This window comes from Phycodurus eques, chromosome 12 (genome assembly GCF_024500275.1).
Source record: "Phycodurus eques isolate BA_2022a chromosome 12, UOR_Pequ_1.1, whole genome shotgun sequence".
NCBI classification, from domain to species: Eukaryota; Metazoa; Chordata; class Actinopteri; order Syngnathiformes; family Syngnathidae; genus Phycodurus; species Phycodurus eques.
In genome coordinates, this window is record NC_084536.1 from 23,561,055 (window position 1) to 23,585,503 (window position 24,449).

A 24,449-nucleotide genomic window follows, 5' to 3' on the forward strand; every position below is an offset into this window, starting at 1 on the left:
GGGGAGATAATACTGGAATAGTATCACGTAAAATGAAAAGAGAATTTACACTGGACGGAAAACTGGGGCATTTAATTCCGTAAATGTCTAACAACAATGACCCAATGACTGATGTGTGTGGATGGGTGGGTTGGGCAGGGGGGGGGGGGCACAGAGTATAGTAAAATGTAAATCTCAACAGCAGATTTGTTAATGTTTGATCAGCATTTTGTCTCACGCGTTGCCGTGGTACAGAGGGTAGAGGCGTTATGTACACTTAAATTGACAAAAGCAGCTATAAAATCTTCCCCTTGATGACTAAAGTATCTACTTACCTACCACAGTGCAGTGAAAAATTATTGCCCCCCTTCTCAAATTCTTATATTATTATTTCACCACCTTGTTTAAGCCCATCAAACAAATGTAAATATAACACAAATATAACCCAGGTGAACTTAAAATGCCGTTTTTAAATGAGGATTTCATTTAAGGAGAAAAGAAAAACTATTCAAGGTTACCTGGCCCTGTGTGAAAAAGTAATTTCCTCCCTTGTTAAATCATGAATTAATTGTGGCTGACCCCAAGGCATCACACCCAAGACTGACCTACCTATAGACCTATTCCATCAAGAAATCACTTAAACAGAACCTGTCTGACAAAATCAAGGCGAACAAAAGATCTAAAATAGCTGCAACAAAATGACACGATCCAAACAAATTCAACAACAGTCAAGAAATAATCCAATTGACATTTATCAGTGTGGAAAGGGTTACGAAGCCATTTGTAAAGTTTTAGGATTCCAGCAGACCATAGGGACAGCCATTATCCTGACATGGAGAAAACATGGAAGTCGTGAACCTTCCCAGGAGTGGTCAGCCTAAAAATATTACCCCAAAAGAACAGCAATGACTCGTCCAGGAGGCCACAAAGGAACTCAGGACAACTTCTAAAGAACTGCAGGGCTCCCTTGCCTCAGTAAAGGTCAGTGTTCATGGCACAACAATAAGAAAGAGACTGGGCAAAAATGGCATCTCTGGCAGATTTCCAAGGCGAAAACCGCTCCTGACAAAAAAAGAACATAAAAGGCTCATCTAAAAAAGCTACTGTCGATGGGGAAAAAACAAAACCAAAAAAAAAAAACTGAATGATTCCCAAGAACATTACATGGATTGATGAGATGAAAGTTGAGCTTTTTGGAGATGTGCATCTCGTTACATCTGGGGTAAATGTTAGCACAGCATTTCAGAAAAAAGTACATCCTACCAACAGTCAAACATGGTTGTGGTAGTGTGATGGTCTTGCCCGGCCTGCTCCTTCAGGACCTGGACAACTTGCTGTGATTGATGGAGCCATGAATTCTGCTCTTTAACCGAAAAACCTGAATGAGAATGTTCAGCCACTTCAAGCGGAAGCACACTTGTGTTCTGCAGCAGGATAACGATACAAAGCACACTAGCAAGTCAACTTCTGAACGGCTTTAAAAAAAACAAAATGAAGGTTTTGGAATGGCCTAGTCAAAGTCCAGACTCGAAATGCAGTGGTATGACCTGAAAAATGTCATGATCTGTGTTTTGGTTTGGGTTTTGTTTCATGTTTTCCTGTGTTCCATGTTTTTCATGTCTTGTGTGCTCATTTAGTTATTGTGTCCACCTGTTCTCGTCAACCTTCTACTTTGTGTCGACCAATCAGCTCCCTCCAGTCACTCATGTCTTGTCAATCTGTTTGAATTTAGTTCCCTGGTTTCTTTCAGTTCTGGTTGGTTTATTGTCATTGTCAGGTGTTCTTGTAGTCTGTCTGTATCACATGTCAAAGTCACCTGTAGTTTCAGTCGTGGTGTCTTGTTTCCAGTTTTAGGTTTGTTCAAGTGTTTCTTTGTTACTTCATCATTTTTGGGACTTTGTTAAGTTTGCTTTTTCCATGACCCTTGTTTGCCTTTGATTTGGAATTAAATATCATTTGCCTCCCTGCTTCCCTGCACTTGGGTCCTGCACGTTTTGCCTTGCCTTCCTTGCCTTCAAAAACACAAAACGTGACAAAAAAGGCCAATCATGCTCAAAAACCCACCATTTTTGCTGAATTTAAACAATTCTGCACGGAACAGTGGGCCAAAATATCTCCAGAGCGATGTGAAAGACTCATTGCCAGTTATAGAAAATGCTTGATTTCCGGTGTTGCTGCTGAGGATGGCCCAACCAGTTACCGTAATTTCTCATGTATAATGCGCACCCCCAAAGTTGACCTCAAAATTCTGGAAAACCCTTCTACTTATGTATAATGCATTTTTGCAATGCATGATATTGCTTCTAGCCATGTGATCAAAGTAGAAGTATTATCTTATTATTTTTTCAAAGAATTATTCTAAGCTGAGCACTTTATTTGAACACATACTTTCTTTTTTATTTACTTGCTCTTGAAATTCACAGCCCTACTTTTATTGAATAAATTAGACAAGACACAGTTGTGCTCATATGTTTGATTACCCAGGCAGAATTTGTAAAATTTGCACAATTCTTTAAAGAAAACATGAAGGACCAGGCAAAACACATTTAATTATATTTTAATGGGATCCAAATTAAACAGTCAACCGTTTCAGAAAAACATCATCATTGAACAAAACATAACCATAAAGAAATTAATGATGGTTGTTGTTCAGTCATCAGTCATATTTGTTTTAAAAATTAAATGTTTTTTAAAGAAAATTCACAAATTCTGCCAGGGTATGTAAACTTATGAGCACAACTGTACATACAGTATATGCAGTCATATGTACCCCCTGTCATATTGGAATGAAAGTGTAGGCGACACCTTTTTCATAACCACTAGGTGGCGTTTTGGAATGAAAGTGTACACCTTTCTCATAACCTCTAGATAGCGGCATACATTTATAAAATGTGAAAGTTTTTTTTCCATTTTTCCCTATACATATGTATAATGCGCACTATTGACTTTTAACTTTTTTTGGGGGGGGGGGGGGGGGGAGATGTGCGTTATACATGACAAATTACAGGTTTAGGGGCCCACTACTTTTTCACACAGGGCGAGGAGACTGAATAGTTTTTTTCCCCTTAATAAATTAGATCACCATTTAAAAACAGCCTTTTCAGTTCAGTTGAGTTATATTTGTCTGATATATACATTTGTTTGATGATCTTAAACAAAGTGGGGAAACTACGCAAAAATATAGGAATTTGAGAAGGGGACCAATACTTTTTCATGGCAACCTATCCAGCTATCATCCATCAACTACAACAGCAGGTAGTGTTACATAGCATTTGTTCTTTATTTGAATATAATATTCCATAAAAGCACTAAGCTGTTTTTAATGTTTTGCCAGCCACAGCCAAATTTGGCCAGAAGACTGTCAACAATAAAACAAAAGAACGCAGGACAAATTAATGAGTCATGAATAAAAATAAAAATTAAAAAGGTAACATTATCGGCATGTACTGCTGTGATAAAAGGACCAAAATCGGTCCTCAAACAGAGTATCTGATTTATAGATCCGATTTAGTGATAAAAGAAAAACGATCAGCTCAGGTATGGAGTTATGAGCCAAAGAAGGAGGAATAAAAAAAACAGCATGTCAGTGAACATAAAATCAAATCTTTACAACAATCTTAGGTCATTCATTAGATTTGGATCATCTTTTGCTTGTATTTTTGTATTTGCCAGCCAATATTATATGTGCAAATGTCAACAAAGCAAATCCCTAAACAAAACAAAAAAGAAACCGAAACACCGATGGAAGTACCGTGACTGAGGGAGGCCCTTCTTGCTGAGATCCATCCTCACCCTCTCACCCACATGTCGGTAGATCGCCACCAAACAACTCATAGCCCCATCTCGTACCTAAGAGACAACACAAGATAAATGTGCTTTATCTGCTCTTCGAGTATTGGGATTTTTTTTGTTAGTTTTTTATCTTTTTACTTTTTTGTTTCTTTTTTTTTTAAGGCACAGTGGACGACAGCCTCACAGTTCTGAGGACCGGGGTTCAAATATAGGCCCTGCCTGTGTGGAGTTTGCATGTTCTCCCCGTGCCTGCGTGGGTTTTCGCCGGGTAATCCAGTTTCCTCCTACATCCCAAAAATATGCGTGGTAGGTTGATTGAAGACTCTAAATTGCTCGTAGGTGTGAATGTGAGTGCGAATGGTTGTTTGTTTATATGTGCCCTGCGATTGGTTGGCGACCAGTTCAGGGTGTACACCGCCTCTCGCCCGAAGAAAGCTGGGATAGGGTCCAGCACGCCTGCGACCCTTGTGAGGATAAGCGGTAGAGAAAATGGATGATTGGATGGATGGATTGATTTTGTTTTATTCATCAAACATATGAAAATCACTCATGACCGAATATTATACAGTTGCAAGGAATGTATGTATGTTAACCCTTTTAAATTAGCTAAATCTCTGTGTACATTTGCCATAAAATGTGAAGAGTCACAACAATAGACAAACAGTCGTCTTAAACTAATAACACACAACACAGTGCAAGTTTCACCATTATGAGACTAATAAACGTTATCTTATCAACCAATCACATTACAGGATGGAAAATCTATGTGAATCACTGGATTTAATAACTTTAGGAACCATTCGTCTTTGCAAAACCGTTTCAGTTCAGCAATATTTTTGCCATACAACTCGCTCTCTTGAGGTCATGACACAGCATCTCAGTCTGGTTTAAGTCAGTACTCTGACTGCTGCAAAGCAGTCCCAAACCACGATGTTCGCTCCACCATAATTTACAGTTGGGATGAGATTCTGATGCTGGTGTGCCTTTTTTCCTCCACACATAGCGTTGTGTGTTCCTTCCACACAACGCAACTTTGATTTCCAAAGAATATTGGATCAGTTAATCTTTTGCAAATCTTTGCAAAAAATTTTTTGCAGACAAATTCTTCCATGGTGTCTGCCCATGATAGCCATTCTTATTTAATCTTTTATTCATGGTACATTTGTCAAAAGAGAGGTTAGGTCATTTTTTTAGCCAACACTCTAGAACTCTATATCCCCTTATTTAGAATCCTGCACTTTGCTCTTATAGTCACAACTTGCGGTCATCTTTCCCAGACAGCCACTCATAAGGAGTGTAGCAACAGTGCTGCACTTTCTTCCTTTACAGACAATCTGTTGTAGCGGATATGCTTCGGCAATTGGAGCTGCCACATGGATTCCCAACCCCTTGAGAACCCCATTCCTCCACGCTGCCCTGCTGTGAGACGGCCACGAGGAGAATGCCTGGTGTACGTCAATTGGACCTTAACCTAGTTAGCAGCTTCCTGTCAAATCTTGATTCCTGGCTTCAAAAGGCTCCTTCCCCTACCAAAAGGTTGAGGGACCCTCTCTCCAAGAAGACTATTTGGTTAATATTCAAACATGCAAGTAAGGCGCCACCCACTGACATTGAGAGGAACTGCAAGCTCGAACCCGTGGACTCGCCTTTGATGTTTGTTAACTGATGATAAAATGTCCGTTTTGATATTTTATGAACTCTGTAGAAATATTCCAAATGTATGTAAGATTTTGAGAACTGTTCCTCGTGATTTGAAATCAAACAGTACAAAATGTTGTACTGAAGAATAAGCAACCGATTTGCCACGACCAAAGTTTAAACAATGATTCCATGTGAAAACAAAGTTGGGAGTGTTTGAGAGTAATGTTTTCTCAACCCATTGTATGGTTCAAAAGTCTAGACTAGAATCAAGATGATGGGTGTGGTCTACCTCCAGTTTCTCCCCCCCCCCCCCCTTTGGACATGCCCTCTGGGTATTTAAACTCTGGCCCTCTTTTTCTTGGGCTCTTGGCTCTCTCTCTTCCTGGTCTTCAGCTTCTTGGTTCCTGCTGGGGCGGTGGCCTTCGGCCAAGCCCCTCCCCCTTCTTTTGTTTCTATTGTGCTCGGGCGCCTCCGGTGCCACCATGTGTGCGAACGCCCGCCACAACCAAGCCGGCGGCGTTTTTTATCGAATAAGCCCGGCCATGCAGCTTCGATTGCTTTTCCGAGCCACGATCGGTCGGCAGAGCCTCAGCGAGCAACTACCGGCATCCCGTACCGGTCACGCACGCATCTGAGGGCCAGAGCACGACCTGCCACCAGTTCAACCGGCAGGAAAGTTACGAGCGCATCCAAACGGGACAACAGCTTTCCTTTTCCATTTCCTTTTTTGTTTTCATTTTTGTGCATCATTTTCCTTCAACATAACCTGCTTCGTTTCCACCTGAAGACCACTCCCCAAAGACCAGCTGAGTCGTTCGTGAGTCGACACTGCAATCCTTACTATGATGTACAACATCAGAGCCTAATAATTTGGGGGAAATTACTAGCTTCACACAAAATCCCAACTTTGCTTTCTCTTGCTCTGGCTCAAAGCAGTAAACGCTCACATTTCCAACTTTAGTCCAACACACGATGTTCTATTCCCCTTTTTGTACGCCGATTTTCCTTCCTTCTACCATTATTAGTGTTATTTTCTTTCGTTAGTTAGACCCCTTTGTGTGTTTCCCTCTAGATCCCTTGTAGATGTCATTAAATATACAATAAAATTCCACTCTTGGTTATATTTTGTGTGTGTGTTCTGATTTTAAGTAAGCCTTTGTCATCTCATCCATCCATCAATCCATCCATCCATCCATTTTCCATCCATCCATCCATTTTCTACCATTTTCATCCATCCATTTTCTCTTAGCTGGGACGCGACTTTGTGGTTGTGTCATCGGACTTGCGGGCGCATATCTTGGACATTGGGGTGAAGATAGGGGCGGAGCTGTCAACTGATCACCACCTAGTGGTGAGTTGGCTGCGATGGTGGGGGAAGATGCTGGTCCGACGTGGCAGGCCCAAACGTATTGTGAGGGTCTGCTGGGAACGTCTGGCAGAAACCCCTGTCAGAAGGAGTTTCAACTCCCACCTCCGCCAGAACTTTGCTCATATTCCGGGGTAAGAGGGGGACATCGAGTCCGAGTGGACCACCTCCATTGCTGAAGCGGCCGATCGGAGCTGCAGCCGTAAGCTGGTTGGTGCCTGTCGTGGCGGCAATCCCCGAACCCGTTGGTGGACACCAACGGGGAGGGATGCCGTCAAGCTGAAGAAGGAGTCCTATCGGGCTTTTTTGGCCGGTGGGACTCCTGAGGCAGCTGATGGGTACCGGCCGGCCAAGCGGAATGCGGCTTTGGTGGTCGCTGAAGCAAAAACTCGGGCATGGGAGGAATTCGGTGAGGCCATGGAGAAAGACTTCTGGACGGCTTCGAGGAAATTCTGGTCCACCGTCCAGCATCTCAGGAGGGGGAAGCAGTGTACCATCAACATTGTGTATTGTGGGGATGGGGCGCTGCTGACCTCGACTGGGAACATTGTGAGCCGGTGGGGAAAATACTTCGAAGACCTCCTCAATTCCACCGACACGCCTTCCTATGAGGGAGCAGAGTCTGGGTTCTCTGAGGCGGGCTCTCCTTTCTCTGGGGTTGAGGTCACCGAGGTGGTTAAAATGCTCCTTGGTGGCAAGGCCCCGGGGGTGAAGCCGAAGGGCGAAGCTCTCGATTTACCGGTCGATCTACGTTCCTACCCTCACCTATGGTCACGAGCTGTGTGTCGTGACCGAAAGAACAAGATCCCGGATACAAGTGGCCGAAATGAGTTTCCTCCGCAGGCTGTCCGGGCTCTCCCTTAGAGATAGGGTGAGAAGCTCGGTCACCCGGGAGGATCTCAGAGTAGAGCCGCTGCTCCTCCACATCAAGAGGAGCCTTTGTCATCTCGAACTAAAAATTTCGTAAAGTGTAGAAACCTGCAGATTACTAGACTGATAAAAAGATATTTTCCCTAAAGTGACGTGGTGCCCTTTTTGAGACATATTAGTTTGATTTTAACAATTAAACACAATTTTCTTCTGACTAATTATTTTCTCCTAAATTAATTAAATTTGTATTTGACCAATGTACACTACACTGTCTTACAGTGAACTGAGTTTTTCAGAGATACTTTTGTAAACCTTTCCAGCTTCATGCAAATTAACAATTCTTCATCGAGCAATGCTTCTTACCAACCTCAAAACTGGCGTGTGTCATGTCTGTCTCCGTTTTTGGTCGTGGGTGGTCACTGCTTTTGTAGTTAAGTTATTGTCACTTGGCACTTCCTGGGTTGCATTCCTATCCATGTTTCACCTTGTGTATGACCGTGCTCCTTTTTTGAACCTTGTCCTTGCCTCATGTCTTTTGGATACTGTTGCCTGATTGGATTGACTGCCTGTGTGCCAAACCCTGCCCGTAATAAACTGCCTATAAGTTTGCCTCTTTCCGACTGTGTCTTGGCCTTTATGTCCTACCCGGTCTGTGTCAGGAACCGTGTCAGTCTATGTTTTTTACAGTACTATGTCAAAAGACACGACAAGGCTAAAAATATAAACTAGCTTTTGGATTCAAATATACTGTACATGGTGACGCGGAGTCATTGATCGGATCAGCGAATTATGACATTAAAGCCGATCAGCCAATCAGCATAAAATGCTAATTACAGATACTGATCAAGCCAATCAGATCGGTGTAAAGTCTATTAAAAAGTAGTGCAATGAAAATAAAGACTCTTGATTAATAATCGTGATTACAATATTGATCAAAATGTGTGTGATTATTATTTTGGCCATAATCCCGCAGCCCTACTATAAAAAACATTTTTTTTAAAGATTAGCCATACCTGGCTTGTGGGATCTCCCAACAGGTTACATATGTGGGGGACAATCTTACTGAGCGTCAAGCCTTGAGCTCCGTACCTGAAGGTCAAAGAAGGTGATTAAGAGATAAATGCTGTTTTTGAATTACATTATTTCATGATATAAAATATAACTTTTAGCAACTTACAAAAAACAGCAATTATAAACTAAATTGTGCCAACCATCAAAATTCTAGACATAACAGGTGAAAACAGCAGCCAATCTATTAAACACTATATGGATGTATGTGTTGTTTTTTTAATTTAATGTCTAATTTATACAAAAGTTGGGGTGTGTTTTTCTACTTCAAATAATGACAGATGATCACATAGATAGACTTGAAAAGAAAACACTACCGGCACAAGACATTTCAAACACTAACAAGTTAAGATGACTTGTTTTTTAACTATCAAATAGTGAAATCGGAAGAGAACAGCAGTCTCACATATTCAATGTGGCAATAAGGCAAAGGCAGACTCCTTCCCTGGTTCTGTTGTTTTTATGTTTGAAGCCTCCTAGCATTCGGTCCCACACATACTGAAACGACACAATACAAAGGAATATATGACCGTATACAACAATAACCAAGATTTACAAAAAAAATATAATAGTGTACAGTATATACCTGTGGAGATGCAGCTTGTTCCATGATCTTAAGTAGCAGTGCTTGGTCTTGTTCTCTTACTTGGTCTTTGGCATCTCCCAATCGATCGATAAGACTAGGCAGAGCTGAATGAATAAATAAGAACAAGACAATAATAATAATGCTAATAATAATAATAATAATAATAATCATAAGTGGGACAGAATTAATCAAAATTGAATGACATAAGGTGGCATGGTGGGCGACTGGTTAGCACCTCTGCCTCACAGTTCTGAGGACCCGGGTTAAAATCCAGCCTCACCTGTGTGGAGTTTGCATTTTCTCTCCATGGGATTTTTCCGAGTACTCCGGTTTCCGCTCACATTCACACCTATGGGCAATTTAGAGTCTTCAATCAACCTACCACGCATGTTTCTGGGATGTGGGAAGAAACCGGAGTGCCCGGAGAAAGCCCACCCAAGCACGGGGGAGAACATGCAAACTCCACACAGGCGGGGCCGGGATTTGAACCCCGGTCCCCAGAACTGTGACGCAGATGTGCTAACCAGTCGTCCACCGTGCCGGCTGTTAAAAGACATTAAAAATAAAATCATTTAAGCAGGTGAAGTAGGAAAAATCCATTATTTTAAAGCTAAATTCAGTTGAGTTACAAAAAGTGTACACAGCGGCAATGGCTGCATTCAGATGCAAAGAATATTTAATTGTCATCACACCATTATATGTTCTTCCAAAGGTTTTGTCGATTCTAATCAGTCAGGTCAAACCAATATTACAACATGACAGAAATAATGGGTGCTAACTTACTGTAAATAAATTACTTCACAAACACTGAAACTTTAGAGTATGATTTGACACAACGCCAGCATGTTGACATACAACCATTAGTGCAAGCACTAGCTTGCTGGGCTACATAACGTTTTGTTGCCTGCTTGCGAAGGGGTTTCGTATTAAAAGTACGTGAACATACCTCAAGCGATCCTTGAATTAAAGCAAGCACCAGTGACCACCAGTACACGTTTTCCCCCATTTTGTTCTTATAAGACATACGTCGCGGCGAGGTGGTTAGAGCGTCAGCCTCACAGTTCTGTGGTCCCGGGTTCAATCCCCGGCCCCGCCTGTGTGGAGTTTGCATGTTCTCCCCGTGCCTCCATGGGTTTTCTCCGGGCACTCCGGTTTCCTCCCACATCCCAAAAAGATGCATTCATTGGTGACTCTAAATTTCCCGTAGGTGTGACTGTGAGTGCAAATGGTTGTTTGTTTGTATGTGCCCTGCGATTGGCTGGCAACCAGTTCAGGGTGTACCCCGCCTCCTGCCCGATGACAGCTGAGATATGCTACAGCACGCCCGTGACCCTAGTGAGGAGAAGCGGCTCAGAAAATGGATGGATGGATGGAATACATACGACGCGATCCATTGTTGTTGTTGTCGTCGTCACGGTAACGAGTGTATCCAGTCACGTTTGAGTTGACAAGATAAAGCCCAGTGATTGTAGAAGACGGGGTGCGGTGGTATCGGAATACAGGATTTTATTGCAGTAGTCTGACATAGTGCAATCGTGAAAGACCAAATTTGTCTTGTAGTCTGATCCAGGCATTACGTGTTGTCTGTCCCACACTGCCGCCATGTTTTTTTATTTTTGAATAACATAATTGGCGGTCAGATACTTACAGTACTACGTCAAAAGACACACAACAAGGCTAAAAATAAACTAGCTTTTGGATTCAAATATACTGTACACAATGGCGACGCGGAGTAAATGTCTTTTGGAGCCGATCAATTACATCATGGATCGGATCAGCGAATTATGACATTAAAGCCGATCAGCATAAAATGCTAATTATCGGCCGATACCGATCAAGCCGATCAGAAAGTGTCAAGTCTAATAATAAGAGGGCTACAAGTTCACCATTGGGTTCACCAGTTACAGATCTGCAAGATTTTTGTTGGCAAGCCTTTAAATTGATCATTTAACATTGTTAGGCCTTAATTTCAGTTGCTTAATATTTGAAACTATAAAGTGGCAAATGCATATACTAAAATATTTTACGAGACAAGACTGTCTGAATGGATTCTAAAGTCTGAACCCATAAATTAAAGTCTCGAAACCAAATGTCATGGACTTTGATAACATACAATCATTCATTATCATCAGAATCAGAATCAGAATCATCTTTATTTGCCAAGTATGTCCAAAACACAGAAGGAATTTGTCTCCGGTAGTTGGAGCCGCTCTCGTACAACAGACAGTCAATTTACAGAACACTTTGGAGACATAAAGACATTGACAAAAACAACTGTGCAAAAAGATGAAGAGTCCTCTCGCACTTAGAGCAGTTTGAATGACTAATATTGCAATATTCCGGTGCAATGACCATTGTGCAAAGGGCGCTGAGACTTCAAGGAGTGTATGCAGTTTAAAGTGACGAGTAGTGCGATAATCTGGGACAATGTTGGTTGTGCAAATGTTACAGATACTCCTCAATCAGTGTGCAAATGGAGCAGATGCTACTCTGGCATGAGTGGCCAGTATATGCAAATAGTGCAGCATGGCGAGACAACTCCAGTGAGTGGACGAGTAATACATAATTGGCCCCACAGAAATGTGACAACGAACTCAAGTCAAAAAATTGCCAGTTTCTTGTAATGGAATTACAGGTTAGCTGTTTAAGAAGTTGATTGCAAGAGGGAAGAAGCTGTTGGAATGTCTCCTAGTTCAAGTTTGCATTGATCGGTAGCGCCTACCTGAGGGAAGGAGCTGGAAGAGCTGGTGACCGGGGTGCGGAGGGTCCGAGAGGATTTTGCAAGCCCTTGTCTTAGTTCTGGCACCGTGCAAGTCCTCAAGGGTGGGTCGGGGGATACCGACAATCCTTTCAGCAGTTTTGATTATCCGTTGCAGTCGGAGTTTGTCCTTTTTTGTAGCAGCACCAAACCAGACTGTGATGGAAGAACACAGGACTGATTCGATGTGTAGAACTGTCTCAGCAGCTCCGTTGGCAGGCCATGCTTTCTCAGAAGCCGCAGGAAGTACATCCTCTGCTGGACCTTTTTGAGGACGGAGTTGATGTTGGTCGCCCATTTCAGGTCCTGAGAGATTGTAATTCCCAGGAATTTGAAGGTCTCGACGGTTGACACAAGGCAGCTAGACAACGTGAGGGGCAGCTGTGGCGAAGGATGCCTCCTGAAGTCCACCATCATCTCTACAGTCTTGAGCGTGTTCAGCTCCAGGTTGTGTCGGCCGCACCACAGCTCCAGCCGCTCCGCTTCCTGTCAATATGCAGACTCGTCACCGTCCTTGATGAGGCCGATGACAGTGGTGTCATCTGCAAACTTCAGGAGTTTGACAGTCTGGTTCGCTGAGGTGCAGTCGTTCGTGTAGAGAGAGAAGAGCAGCGGAGAGAGGACACAACCTTGGGGCGCCCCAGTGCTGATGCTGCGTGTGAATGAGGTGGCCTCCCCCAGCCTGACCTGCTGTGTCCTGCCCGTCAGAAAGCTGTAAATCCACTGGCAGATGGCAGGTGAGACGCTGAGCTGGAAAAGCTTGGATGAAAAGAGTTCAGGGATGATGGTGTTGAACGCTAAACTGAAGTCCACGAACAGGATCCTCGCGTAGGTCCCTGCACTGTCGAGGTTTCTAGGATGAAGTGCAGTCCCATGTTGACTGCATCATCCGCAGACCTGTTCGCTTGGTAGGCAAACTGCAGGTGGTCCAGCAGGGGACCTGTGACACTCTTGAGGTGGTCCAGCATGAGACGTTCAAAGGACTTCATGACCACAGATGTCAAAGCGACAGGCCTGTAGTCATTCAGACCCGAGATTGCAGGTTTCTTGGGGACTGGAATGATGGTGGAGCGTTTGAAACAGGATGGAACTTCGCACATTTTCAGAGATCTATTGAAGATCTGAGTGAAGACTGGAGCGAGCTGGTCCGCGCAGATTTTGAGGCAGGATGGGGACACATGGTCCGAGCCTGCCGCTTTGTTAATCTTTTGTTATTTGAAGATGCGTCTCACATCCTGTTCATGGATGGTTTACGCAGAAGTCAGAGGTGTGATTGTGGTCGGGGGTGCGGCCAGATGGGTGTGGGGTGTGGGGTGTGAAAGTGTCCTTTTCAAATCTGCAGTAGAAAGTATTCAAGTCGTTGGCGAGTGTGCTATTGTTCTCATCTTGGGGGAATCGTCGCTTGTAATTAGTCAGCGATTGGAATGCATGCCAGACTGATTTAGAGTCGTTTGCGCTAAACTGATTTTCCAACTTTGCTACATAGTTCCTCTTTGTAATGTTAATTTCTTTAGTCAGCTGGTTTCTAGCTCGATTATACTGGGCCCTGTCCCTGCTCTGATATGCGTCCTCCTTAGCTTGGTGAAGCTGCTTAAGTTTAGCAGGGAACCACGGCTTGTTGTTGTTGAATGTGCGAAATGATTTTGTTGGTACACAAACCTCTTTACAGAAAGTGATATAGGATGTGACAGTGTCCGTATATTCATCCAGGCTGCGAGCTGAATTTTCAAAGACACTCCAGTCTGTGCAGTCTAAACAGCTTTGAAGTTCAATCTTTGCTTCATTGGTCCACTTTTTCACTGTTTTCACTGTAGGCTTCGCGCATTTAAGTTCTTGCCTGTACGTCGGTATTAAGTGAATTAAGCAGTGATCAGACGAGCCCAGGGCTGCACGAGGTATAGCACGGTATGCGTTTTTTACCGTAGTGTAGCAGTGGTCTAAAGTATTATTTTCCCTGGTCGGACAGTCGATGTGCTGCTTGTATTGAGAGAGTTCGTGGTTGAGTTTAGCTTTGTTATGTTAGATACACACACTGATAATAGTTCAAACTTACCTGTTCCCACATGGGCCCGAAATCTCTCTTGTAACCTCGTCACTAAAGCAGAGAGGAGATCCAAGCCTAGCAGAGCGACCTAGTGGAGACACAGTATAATATTGGTCATTCCACTGAGGTGGTACACAATTTGTGACATGTAAGAAAAATTTAAGAACTTTAATCATTTTGTTGAAAATATGTTAGTAAAATTTCCTTGAAGTATACCAGTTACATTTAGGGGTTCATGGGATAAAAACATACATATATATACCAGTAGTCGCTTGTAACACTGACTCTAGATATGAACATGGAAAGGTGTTTATTGCATGAAAAGCGTTTGACACAAATAGTAGGGTTAGAGTAGGTTCACAAACCAATTTATGTCAAACTTGTTAATGCACCGCAAAATATCGAGTAAAAAATTTACTTAGGGCAAATATTCATGTGTGTAACATTGACTAAAAATACAATATAGAAAATAAAGGACCTGAATACTAACACGTATAAGTGAATTAATTCAGTGGATATCAGAACTTAATAGGACTAGTGAATTTTTCATTATCAGTTTCCTTACTTGGTATGATACCCTTCACAGTTAGACCATCAACTTGAAGCTTGAACGTTGACATGTTCCATCACTTGCGATTTTTAATTTCCAATTCAATCATCTGACCAACTATGTTGATCTAATTGTTTGTACATGATAAACAATGTAAAGTCAACAATTTAAATCACAGGGAACATTAAGGATGTTTATATTTTTATTTTAATTCAGGTTTAACTATTGCCATTTTTTACTTTAATATGGTACATGACCATGGACACTTAGTGGCAGCCAGAGGCATCTGGCTTTGTCAGTTGGAAGTACACACAAAATTGTTTATGAAGAACAGCATGTACGTAACTTTGACTGGGCTTTCTGCCAGTCAAACACATTTCCAGTTACACACACCATGGCATTTCAGAGTTTCAGCATGTATTCCAAATACCAATCCTTGACTGAACAATACTATGATTTCAAAACGTTAACACATAGTTCTGAACATAATGTCTCTACAGAAGTCAGTATTAGTAAACGATAATCCAGCCATACAGACCTGTGCGTAATTGTGACACCAGCGGATTTTGCCAGTGCCCATGTCATGTTACAAGCACCAGTAACAATCCACAGTGCACCACACATCGACATTTTTATCAACAAAGTGTATCATATGTTTTGATCAAAGATTGTTAAAAACGTTTGACAGGATGCCTTTATAATCGGAACCGAATCCAAGTTTAATAATAAGTGTTAAAGTATACGCGCAATCATGACCACATCCTCAACACTGCTGTGACTCGTCACAATTACCAGCAAGTCAGCAGTGCAGTCAGGAGACACAGAATACAGCCTGTGCACTAGCGATAGAAAACGGTCAAAATTCACCAATCATTTCTCCTTCAACGAATCAAACAAGAAACCATTTAATTCTATACAAACTCGCTTTTCATCTTTGCTAGTAACTTGACTGTTTGAGATCGACGCTTGTAACATTTTGACATTATTTTCTTGAAAACCCCTCCATGAAAGTTATTTTGTTATTTTGTCCAAGTCGCTCGAACAAAAATATGACCGACACTTAAAAATGTAAGTCAATATTGTCTCCTACTCCTTCTGAAGCAATTGATTGATCCTTCTATGATTATTTTGGGAGATTATTGCATCAATTCCAAATAGCCGTCGTTATTTGTTTACAGTTATGAAATTGAGTGGCCGCTTGCTCGTAACGCGTTTTGACCGACAAAGTTACGAGCATGATGCCTATTTCTAATAAGTGCCTCTTAAGAAATCTCGCCGTGGAATGTCATTAACTTCTATTGAGTGGTAGGCGGACCCTTTTGGCAGATATTAGTGAAGTGGTTGCATGATTTTGCCAATATTTTTCACACTGTGCCTATTTCCGTTGATGACTGCTAAAATGTCACACTTTGGCGCTGGTCAAAAACCACAAAAATGCGTTTCACATGGTTTATTGCAAAATAATTGGAGGTGGAAAATTCTTGATACAATATTATTTTATATCTACATGTTGATACCTGATTACTGACGATACTGTTGTGTTAATATTTGATGCCTTTTAATGTATTTTGCCGTTAATAATTGCTCGTAACATTTCATCACATCCGCGGAATGACCCATATTTGTTTTATTACAGCTCAATAAGCCACCACAGGGCCAAAGAAAGTTGCAAGCGTCAGACCTGATAAAGAAGATGAGAAACACCATAGAATTCAGGAAAGAAGTAGTAGCAAAGTACGGAAATGGCCGATTCCCCTCCCAAACAATTACCTTCCTCCTCTCTCTCCCCTCTTTGCCGTCTTTCATCCACCATCAAGAGTCTTCAATAAAGGTAAAAGTGATGTTTTTATAATGTAGCCATTTTTTGTTACCATTTATATTTATTTCACATTGTTTTCTGTATATAAAACTATAGTAATTCTATTTTTGAATGTCTAGAAAAATTCATCGGATTTACATCACGGGAACTATTGCTTCAGTTTTTGAACGATACGGTTTTAGTCAGACTTTTTAGAATGGATTAATCAGCAATGTTCCACTGTACTGGTTTTCTAGATACTAGGGAGTTGTGTTGAGCCTATTTATGAACGTGGTCTTACTGATTTGAATGTTTAGATTCACCAATCTAAGTCTGACTAGAAAAGATCAGGTGTACTCTGCATAACTCAGTGGCTAAAGAACACCACCTCCACAAAAGTCTTGTGCAAATTAATACAGACAGCCTACTTTTCTTTGCAGAGAGACTGCTCATCTACAGCCATACACTACCACTCTTCAAAACACAAATCTAATAGAAATCATTCTAAAAATCCCCTCAACTATCTTGAAGGATATCACATCACTTTGTATAAAGGTAAAAAACGTTTTAAATTCAATACAGCATAACTTATCGTGAATAGATTTGTTATTCCTTGTGAGAAGAAGCAGGCCCAAGCACCAAAAGAGAAGCTTGCACGGGCTTTTTTTTCTTCTGAAAAGGTTGTACCCCGCTATTTTGGCAAGGGACAGGCTATCAAAAAAATTCAGTCTCAGATTTAGATTCAGAAAACTTTTATGTCTCTGCTACAGAAAGCTGCCCCTTTGTTTCCACTTAATACGCATTCTTAAATGTCCCCTTCCATCATTTTTGAAATTTTTCTTTTATAATATTTGATTTCCTTTTATCAGGTTTGCAAGATAATTTGGGTTGGAAATGCACAAAATGTCCTCTTTAAGCTAGCCTAGTTGGTCTTTTCTGCCTGACAATTGAGACGGCTGGATTTTAATATGTGTGATTCATTAATATGTGACATGTAAATAAACATTGCTCTGAGTGAATTGTTCATCTTCATGAATTTAATTATGGAAAACATCTTGGCTCTGATTGGTCCATATCACAGTGTCTGATAGTATCTGCTAGATAGAAGCTTGGAAGGCCAAGCATTCTTAGCAACATTGCGTCCTTCGATGCTACGTTCAGAACCACGTCCCTCACAAGAGCATAAACGCGGGGACCTTTACACACTGAATGGGTTATTTAAACAAACTGAATTCGCATTTGCTTCATTTGTGCCACACTGATATGCTTCCCCCCACTTCAGTCCTCTTCAGTGGGTCATTGATGCTCTCACATACGGCGAACGTGTGCAGTGAGTGGCCAAGGCCAGCATGACAAGTTATCCCGGCTGGTTCCTTGGAGGTTTTTTTTCTTTCCAGTTCTACTTCACATTCCAGCCCCTCTTTCCTGTGACGGTTCGCTGTGAGCGGCCACGGCAGCCAGTGGGAAACCCGTCCCCCGTTACTATCATTGGGAAGCACATTACACCAAGTGTTGGACTGTTGGCCCACTAATAGGCAATGTAATCTGAAATGGGACATGGGTGAAAATTTAAAGAGGAGGTATTTTGAGGTTATGCTCGTTATCCGCTTCAATTCGATGGAATTAAACCTGCTGCAATAATCATCGTTGGCTACAATGAATGCAAGCTTTGCTATTTCATCACTGTTATGTCTCGGGATGCACGATAACTATTGGACAGATAACTATCGACAACATTGCGTCCTTCGGGGGGTGGCATTGGGTCCCTGTGGCCTCCACCGGGTGGCCAGTTGTCGCGGCGCCTCGGTGGGGCTGGCGGACCGACCGCCCTGGGTCCTTCGGTGTGGGACGTGTCCCGTCCACCGGGCGGCTCTCGAGAGGACCACTGGGCCCGATCCCGCCCCTCGATTGATTGGGTGGGGTCCTCAGCCTCTGCGGTGTGTGCACAGCAATTATAGGACACTGTCAGTCTTGCATGTGTCCGCAGGCACATACCCCTGGGATTCTTTCAACGGGTGTGGGGCCACTCACTTATTGCGACAAATAACTCATGAATATGCGAATTGCTTGGGTATCTCCCTCATTCACACTCCCGTCCTATAGACTTTTATAATTTACATAGTCAATCCCACCACACTTCAGTTGTACAGCCGGGTTCACAATCCTTGTCCTGCATGCTGCTTCTCCTGTCCTTGTCCTGTTCTATCTTGTCCTGTCCTTCCCTCACAGGGTGTAGTACTACAGCCCCATGCAACACTCATATCTAATGTTTCATTGTGGTAGATATGTAATTATTTACTTTTCTCATCCTGTTACAATTAGTGCTTTGTCTTTTGTATTCGTTTCTCTCTCCCCTCTAGAAACTTTGTTCTGTTCGACTGATCGATTCTGATTCTCAATAAACATCAATTAAGAAACCACAGCGGCATCTTAAAAACTACTGTGACACAGTAAAACTGTTCCAGCATAAAAGGGATACAGATCCTCCATTCTGCTTGACCTCATAGCCGAACAGGACAAAAAAAATTGTTTTAAAAAGAGTCTGTATCCACTAATGATGCGCTTCTGCCGGCTTGCTCAGCAGCAAACCTCCCCCTCTCCCAGGCACTACTCGACCAGACACAAGTTCAAATTTCTTCAAATAAAATTAAATAAAAAAATAAAACATGAATGTTTGAACCTGAGTATTATTCAAGTTCACATAATTTTCAATACTATAGTATTGATTGCACAATAACAAAGTACATTTATATATCGCATCTCAATCTCATTGTACTTGTGTATAGTGACAATAAAAATATATGTTGAGTATCCTATTTTAATTTTAATTATATTTTAAATGAAAACAAAGGCATTCTATTATGCTACAAGTTTGATATAAAATACAATTATATACAATATACATAAGTAGGGGTCCCCGCTCCAGCTTTCAATCAGTTTGGGGGTCTGCTCCCTGGAAATTGTTGAAGGACCTGGATATAAATTTGGGGTGTCCCAAGCCGATCTTTGAGATTGGAAATCGGTCCAATGTCAGCAAAAAAGTCCGATCGGACTGGATCTTAAATCTCCGATTTTATCACTGTTATACAAGCAGTCCATTCCATGCACTCCAGCACTTCTTTCCAGCAGCGTCCGTATGGCATGCAGAACCCACGTGATCCCAACAACAGGTTGCTAAGGTGCTAACATAGTAGCAAGGAGTAAGAGTGAATGTTGCTTGCTTAAAGTCGTTTATTGACACTCCAGTTGAAGTTCCCTATAAAACTACACAGACATAACAAAAGAATTACACCTATTCAATGTTCAAATACATCACGGACTTAATTTAATCATTTTTGTTCACAAAAATCGCTAGCTCAGAACTAACACAATCTATGAAAAACACCATTGATGAGCTAACGAAAATTAGCATCGAACTCACAGCACATCTCTCCCAAAATAATGACTATTGGTACACAAACGCTGTATAAACACATACAAACAGGCAATATAACAACTGGCATATATTCTTCAAACTGTGAAAAAGGAGTTATAACAACAATATTCGATCGTGACTTCTTCTTTCTTTGTTACTGCAAGTGTGTTCTCATTGCGTGCACCACATTGTTCCTCAGAGGTCAAGACATGCATCGGAGTTACTTTATGTAGACCACTGGTAAATGATAAATGGGTCAGTTTTTCTCATACCTACTGTTGCTGACTATTGTTCTCTGAGTAGTATCACTTGATCAAGCCTTTTCTAACATTCAGTACTACAAAATAAGTAAATTATGTATGATTATTGCTGAAATTGGATCAGACCGATATCGGTATCAGCCAAAACTCAAGACTGCAATATCGGTATCGGGTCGAAAGTGAAAAAGTTGTATTTGGTCATCCCTAATATAAGCCATTAAAAAAATATTTTGCGGTTATCTGTATCGGCTTGGAGAAGCACCAAGTTATCGGTATTGGTGGAAAAAAACTGTTATCGTGCATCCTAATCATATCATAAATTATGATTATAGTTAAGAATTGTTGTAAGACACAATATGTGTATACTTCTAGACTGTATTTGTATAGCGTGGCAGCAGCTGAGACTTACTTGCTTGCTTAAAACCCAGAAATATCGTGTTGATAAAACTATGTCACAATGTCAGCAATTTCAAACCCTCCCATTTTTTCTTAAGGTGTTCACTGCCTTTAGCATTCAATCAACAAACCTCCCAGATGTCAAACTTAAACCATGTCACAGTCATTTTGACCAATGTTCTGCATCAAACAGCAGAAAAAAAACTGATTCTGATGGAAGGGGACCTTTAATATTGTAGAAAAATATAACTATTCCTTTGTAGTTTAGCCAATAATAACTGGTTTCTTTTTAATGCCAGTAGACAACTCGCTCACAAATTGTGCTTGAAAACTACTACTGTAAAATGTAGCAGAAGAAAATGTTACACAATCCATTATATTAGTTACCCAATGGCAGCCTCACTCCATTTGTGTGTATCCAAACAATCCCATGTACTTGATCCACAAACATTAATTGGACGATTAATTAACATGCAACACCAACAGGTAATAATTTATGCATGAGGTGTGTGAGTCAGTGAGTCATCTCAACTCTGAGAAGCTCAGAGGCCTGGTGGCGACTAGATCAAGGGTGTCAAAGTATGAAATACATAAGAGATATTGTGGTGGGGGTGGTTTTAGTGGCTGCTATAAATGAAGGGCGAGGGGACACGCTTAGGAGATGATTCCAGGTGAGTTAAATCACACGTTTGTTATAAGTAGTCATCAATGTGCCCTTTAAGTCAGCAATACCATGGTTTTCTGCATGGCGGCACGTCAAAGCGCTCTTGCTCAGAATGTAGACAGCCCAGAATCTCACCAAATAGTTTCTGTTCAACTTGCCCTTCCTGCCACACACACAACAAAATGTCAACATGTTTGTAAGACTACTTGTTGGCATTCTCCTGATGTAATTCTTAATACATTTTCTCATTATTTACCATAAACAGCACTAAGAGTGTCAGAGGAAATGTTGATTCCCCCATTCACACAAGTCTTATGAAGTATGGGCCGTGGAGGAACCGGGGCTCAAAGGTGCAATACAGTTCGGGCCTCTGTCTGCCACAATGTCCTGGCCTGTCAGGTTCTGATGGGGTCGCTCACGTTTGTCACGTTCTGTCAAGGCTTTCTAAGGATGAAACGTGGACGCCGGGTACCTTTGGAACATTTTTGTGGTTCCAGCAGAGTCGAATGAGGCAAATGAGGTCCTGGCTTCATAGTAGGCATCAACATAAGGGTGACACATACTCACCCATGCTTAAAAAATATTTGATAATATTAATTTGCTAAAACATGCAAAAGAGCCTGTTTTTCTGTTACATATACACTGTAAACAGTAAGCTTGCATTAGTAGCATTAGTTACGTACTGTCAGGTTTAGTTGTGTACACCCTGTTTTACTACAGAACAATAGGTTTCTCATCCCAACTGTGACTGCCACTGCAAGTGTTTTGACACTTTAAAGGTGTCTCCAGACATCCACCGCAATCACGGCCTGTAATGTTTGCCCATTCCGCCTCCTCACGTTGTTTGGCGACCACAAATTTGTCCTCGGTGGGAACATCGTGTATTAGATCCACAGCAATAGATTTACCAAGATTTTAAAAATACATATAATACACATATTGGGATTTCTAAATAAATCTTTGACATCAACTACACACATCACCATCAAGTATGTCATAGTGGTTGAGAAGAGAGGGTAGCAGCGTTCGGCCTTTTGCCTGTAACTGCACTACAGCACTCACGACAAGCGGCACACAGACACACAAAACAGGACTTTTCCAGTTCACTTCATCCAACAGGTAAGCTTGATGTTCAACATGCTGCAGAAAAACTGAAATTGCAGTGTCCTCCTACAAACATTTTGTCTACTTATGCTGATCACAATCTTTTTCAAGTTTAGATGTACAGTACTTGTTGACATATCTTTAGCTTTGTTTAAATTAACAAGAATTGTGGTGTTCCCACTCAACGTTTCAAAGGCAGCTTCTGTTGATTAAAATCTCCCCTCTGTCCCATCATCCAGTCAAACATCAGCTCAATCAAGATGGCGCCGACCCGTGTGGTCGCCTCAGTTTCGTGCTCTCTAGTATTGTCTGTTTTGTGTTTTTCGTTCATCTTTGGAGACATTTTGAGACTCACTTACACAAGGAAAGACTTGCTAAACATTAGGGAGGCTACCACAGACTTTCTTTCACCAACTTTCGCAAATCCGCTCAGTTTTTTCTCCGAGTTACTCACTGGGGGGGCTGCGGTCTATGGCGCATGGAGGCGAAGGCGACGAAGGGGGAAGCGCGACGGCATCCAAGTGAAGCTCCGCAAGAGAGGATGCAGATTGCCATTCCCGTCGATCCAGGTCACGAATCTATCTACCCAACAAAATGGACTAGCTTCATCATCTTTTTTTTTTTTTTTTTTGTATGTGTCCAGATGTGATTAGTGAGAAATATATACAGTGAATGGTGTGAGTGTGTGCGCTAAGTGAGTGATTAAGAGGCATGGCTCCCACAGGTCGAGCCCCTACCAACCCTTGAGGACTTGCACGCTGCCAGGACTGACAAGAACATGCAAAATCCTCTTGGACCCTCCACATCATTGGTCACCAGCTCCTTCCCTCAGGTAGGCGCTATCAATCAATGCAAACTAAAACAAGCACATTCCAATCGCTTCTTCCCTCTTGCCATTAACTTCTTAAACAGTTAACTTACAATTCCATTGTAACATGCTGCCAATTTTGTCTTGAGGTTGTCACATCTCTGTCGGGCCAATTATACATTATTCGTACACTCACTGTAGTAGTTTCACCACCCTGCACTACTTGCATATGTGTTGTTGACCAATACTGGCCACTCATGTGCTTGAGAAGTATCTGCACCATTTACACAATTGACATTATCCCAAATTATCGCAATACTCGTCACTTTAAACTGCATCATATTCTTGAAGTCTCTGCGCCCTTTGCACAATGATCATTGCACCGGACTATTGTTCTATTAGTCATTTCAAAATGCTCTAATTGCTCGAGGACTTTTTGTACAATTGTCCAAAAAAAAATGTATCGGCATTACCACATTACTGGTAACCTTTTATTGCTCAGTGGGTATTATGTCTTCATGTCTCAAAAGTATTCTCTGTCAATTGACTGTCTGTTGTCGTACGAGAGCGGCTCCAACTACTGGAGACAAATTCATTGTGTGTTTTTGACATACTTGGCAAATAAAGATGGTTTATTTTATTATTAAATAGCGCTGACTGTGGCCTCCAAGGCCAGCCGTCGAATAGAAGAGGCATTACATTGTGCTCCTAATGCGCTAAACACCTTCCACACAACAATTTCAACTTTTTAATGTTTCAAAACCACTAGTTTTGCAATCGCAAGGTACAAGTAAACAAACAACCATTCACACTCACATTCACACCGATGGGCAATGTAAGAGTTTGTAATTAATCTACCATGCATGTTTTTGGGATGTGGGTGGAAACCGGATAAAACCCAGCCAGGCACCAGGAGAACACACAAACTCCACACAGGCGAGGCTGAATTTGAACCCGGGTCCTCAGAACTGTGAGGCAGATGGTGGGCGACTGCTAACCAGTCGCCCACCGTGCCGCCCTCATCCAATTATATTATTTCCAAATGTTCTTTTTTTTGTATTGCTGAATGATATGAATTAAACAAGATTTTTTTTCCTCATACTTTCATCTGTGGTTGTTCAGATTATAATTCAAATGCAACTGAGACTCGAGTGTAAACTTACCAAGTTCCCAAAGTGATGCAAATGCACTGACAGGAAAATATTTCTAACATCATGAGCATGAAGCTGCATTAAAAACATCAGTTGGGGAGAGAGACATGCTAACAATCAACAATGGAAGTAAATGAGAGCTTTTTCATGCTTTATATCAACTTCATATGCCAAACAAAATCATTAATTTTTTTGACAA

At 41.7% G+C, this 24,449-nt stretch overlaps 1 protein-coding gene across 1 annotated transcript in view; it reads right to left on the reverse strand.

Moving 5' to 3' along the window:
• clasp1a (cytoplasmic linker associated protein 1a) overlaps positions 1 to 24,449 on the reverse strand; it is a 134,856-nt gene that overhangs the window by 76,893 nt on the left and 33,514 nt on the right. The window contains exons 3-7 of the mRNA XM_061692103.1: positions 14,114 to 14,192; positions 9,303 to 9,406; positions 9,123 to 9,214; positions 8,662 to 8,737; positions 3,731 to 3,828 (exon numbers count right to left, since the gene is read on the reverse strand). Coding sequence (XP_061548087.1) covers positions 3,731 to 3,828; positions 8,662 to 8,737; positions 9,123 to 9,214; positions 9,303 to 9,406; positions 14,114 to 14,192 — 449 coding nt within the window. The remainder of the gene's footprint in view (positions 1 to 3,730; positions 3,829 to 8,661; positions 8,738 to 9,122; positions 9,215 to 9,302; positions 9,407 to 14,113; positions 14,193 to 24,449) is intronic.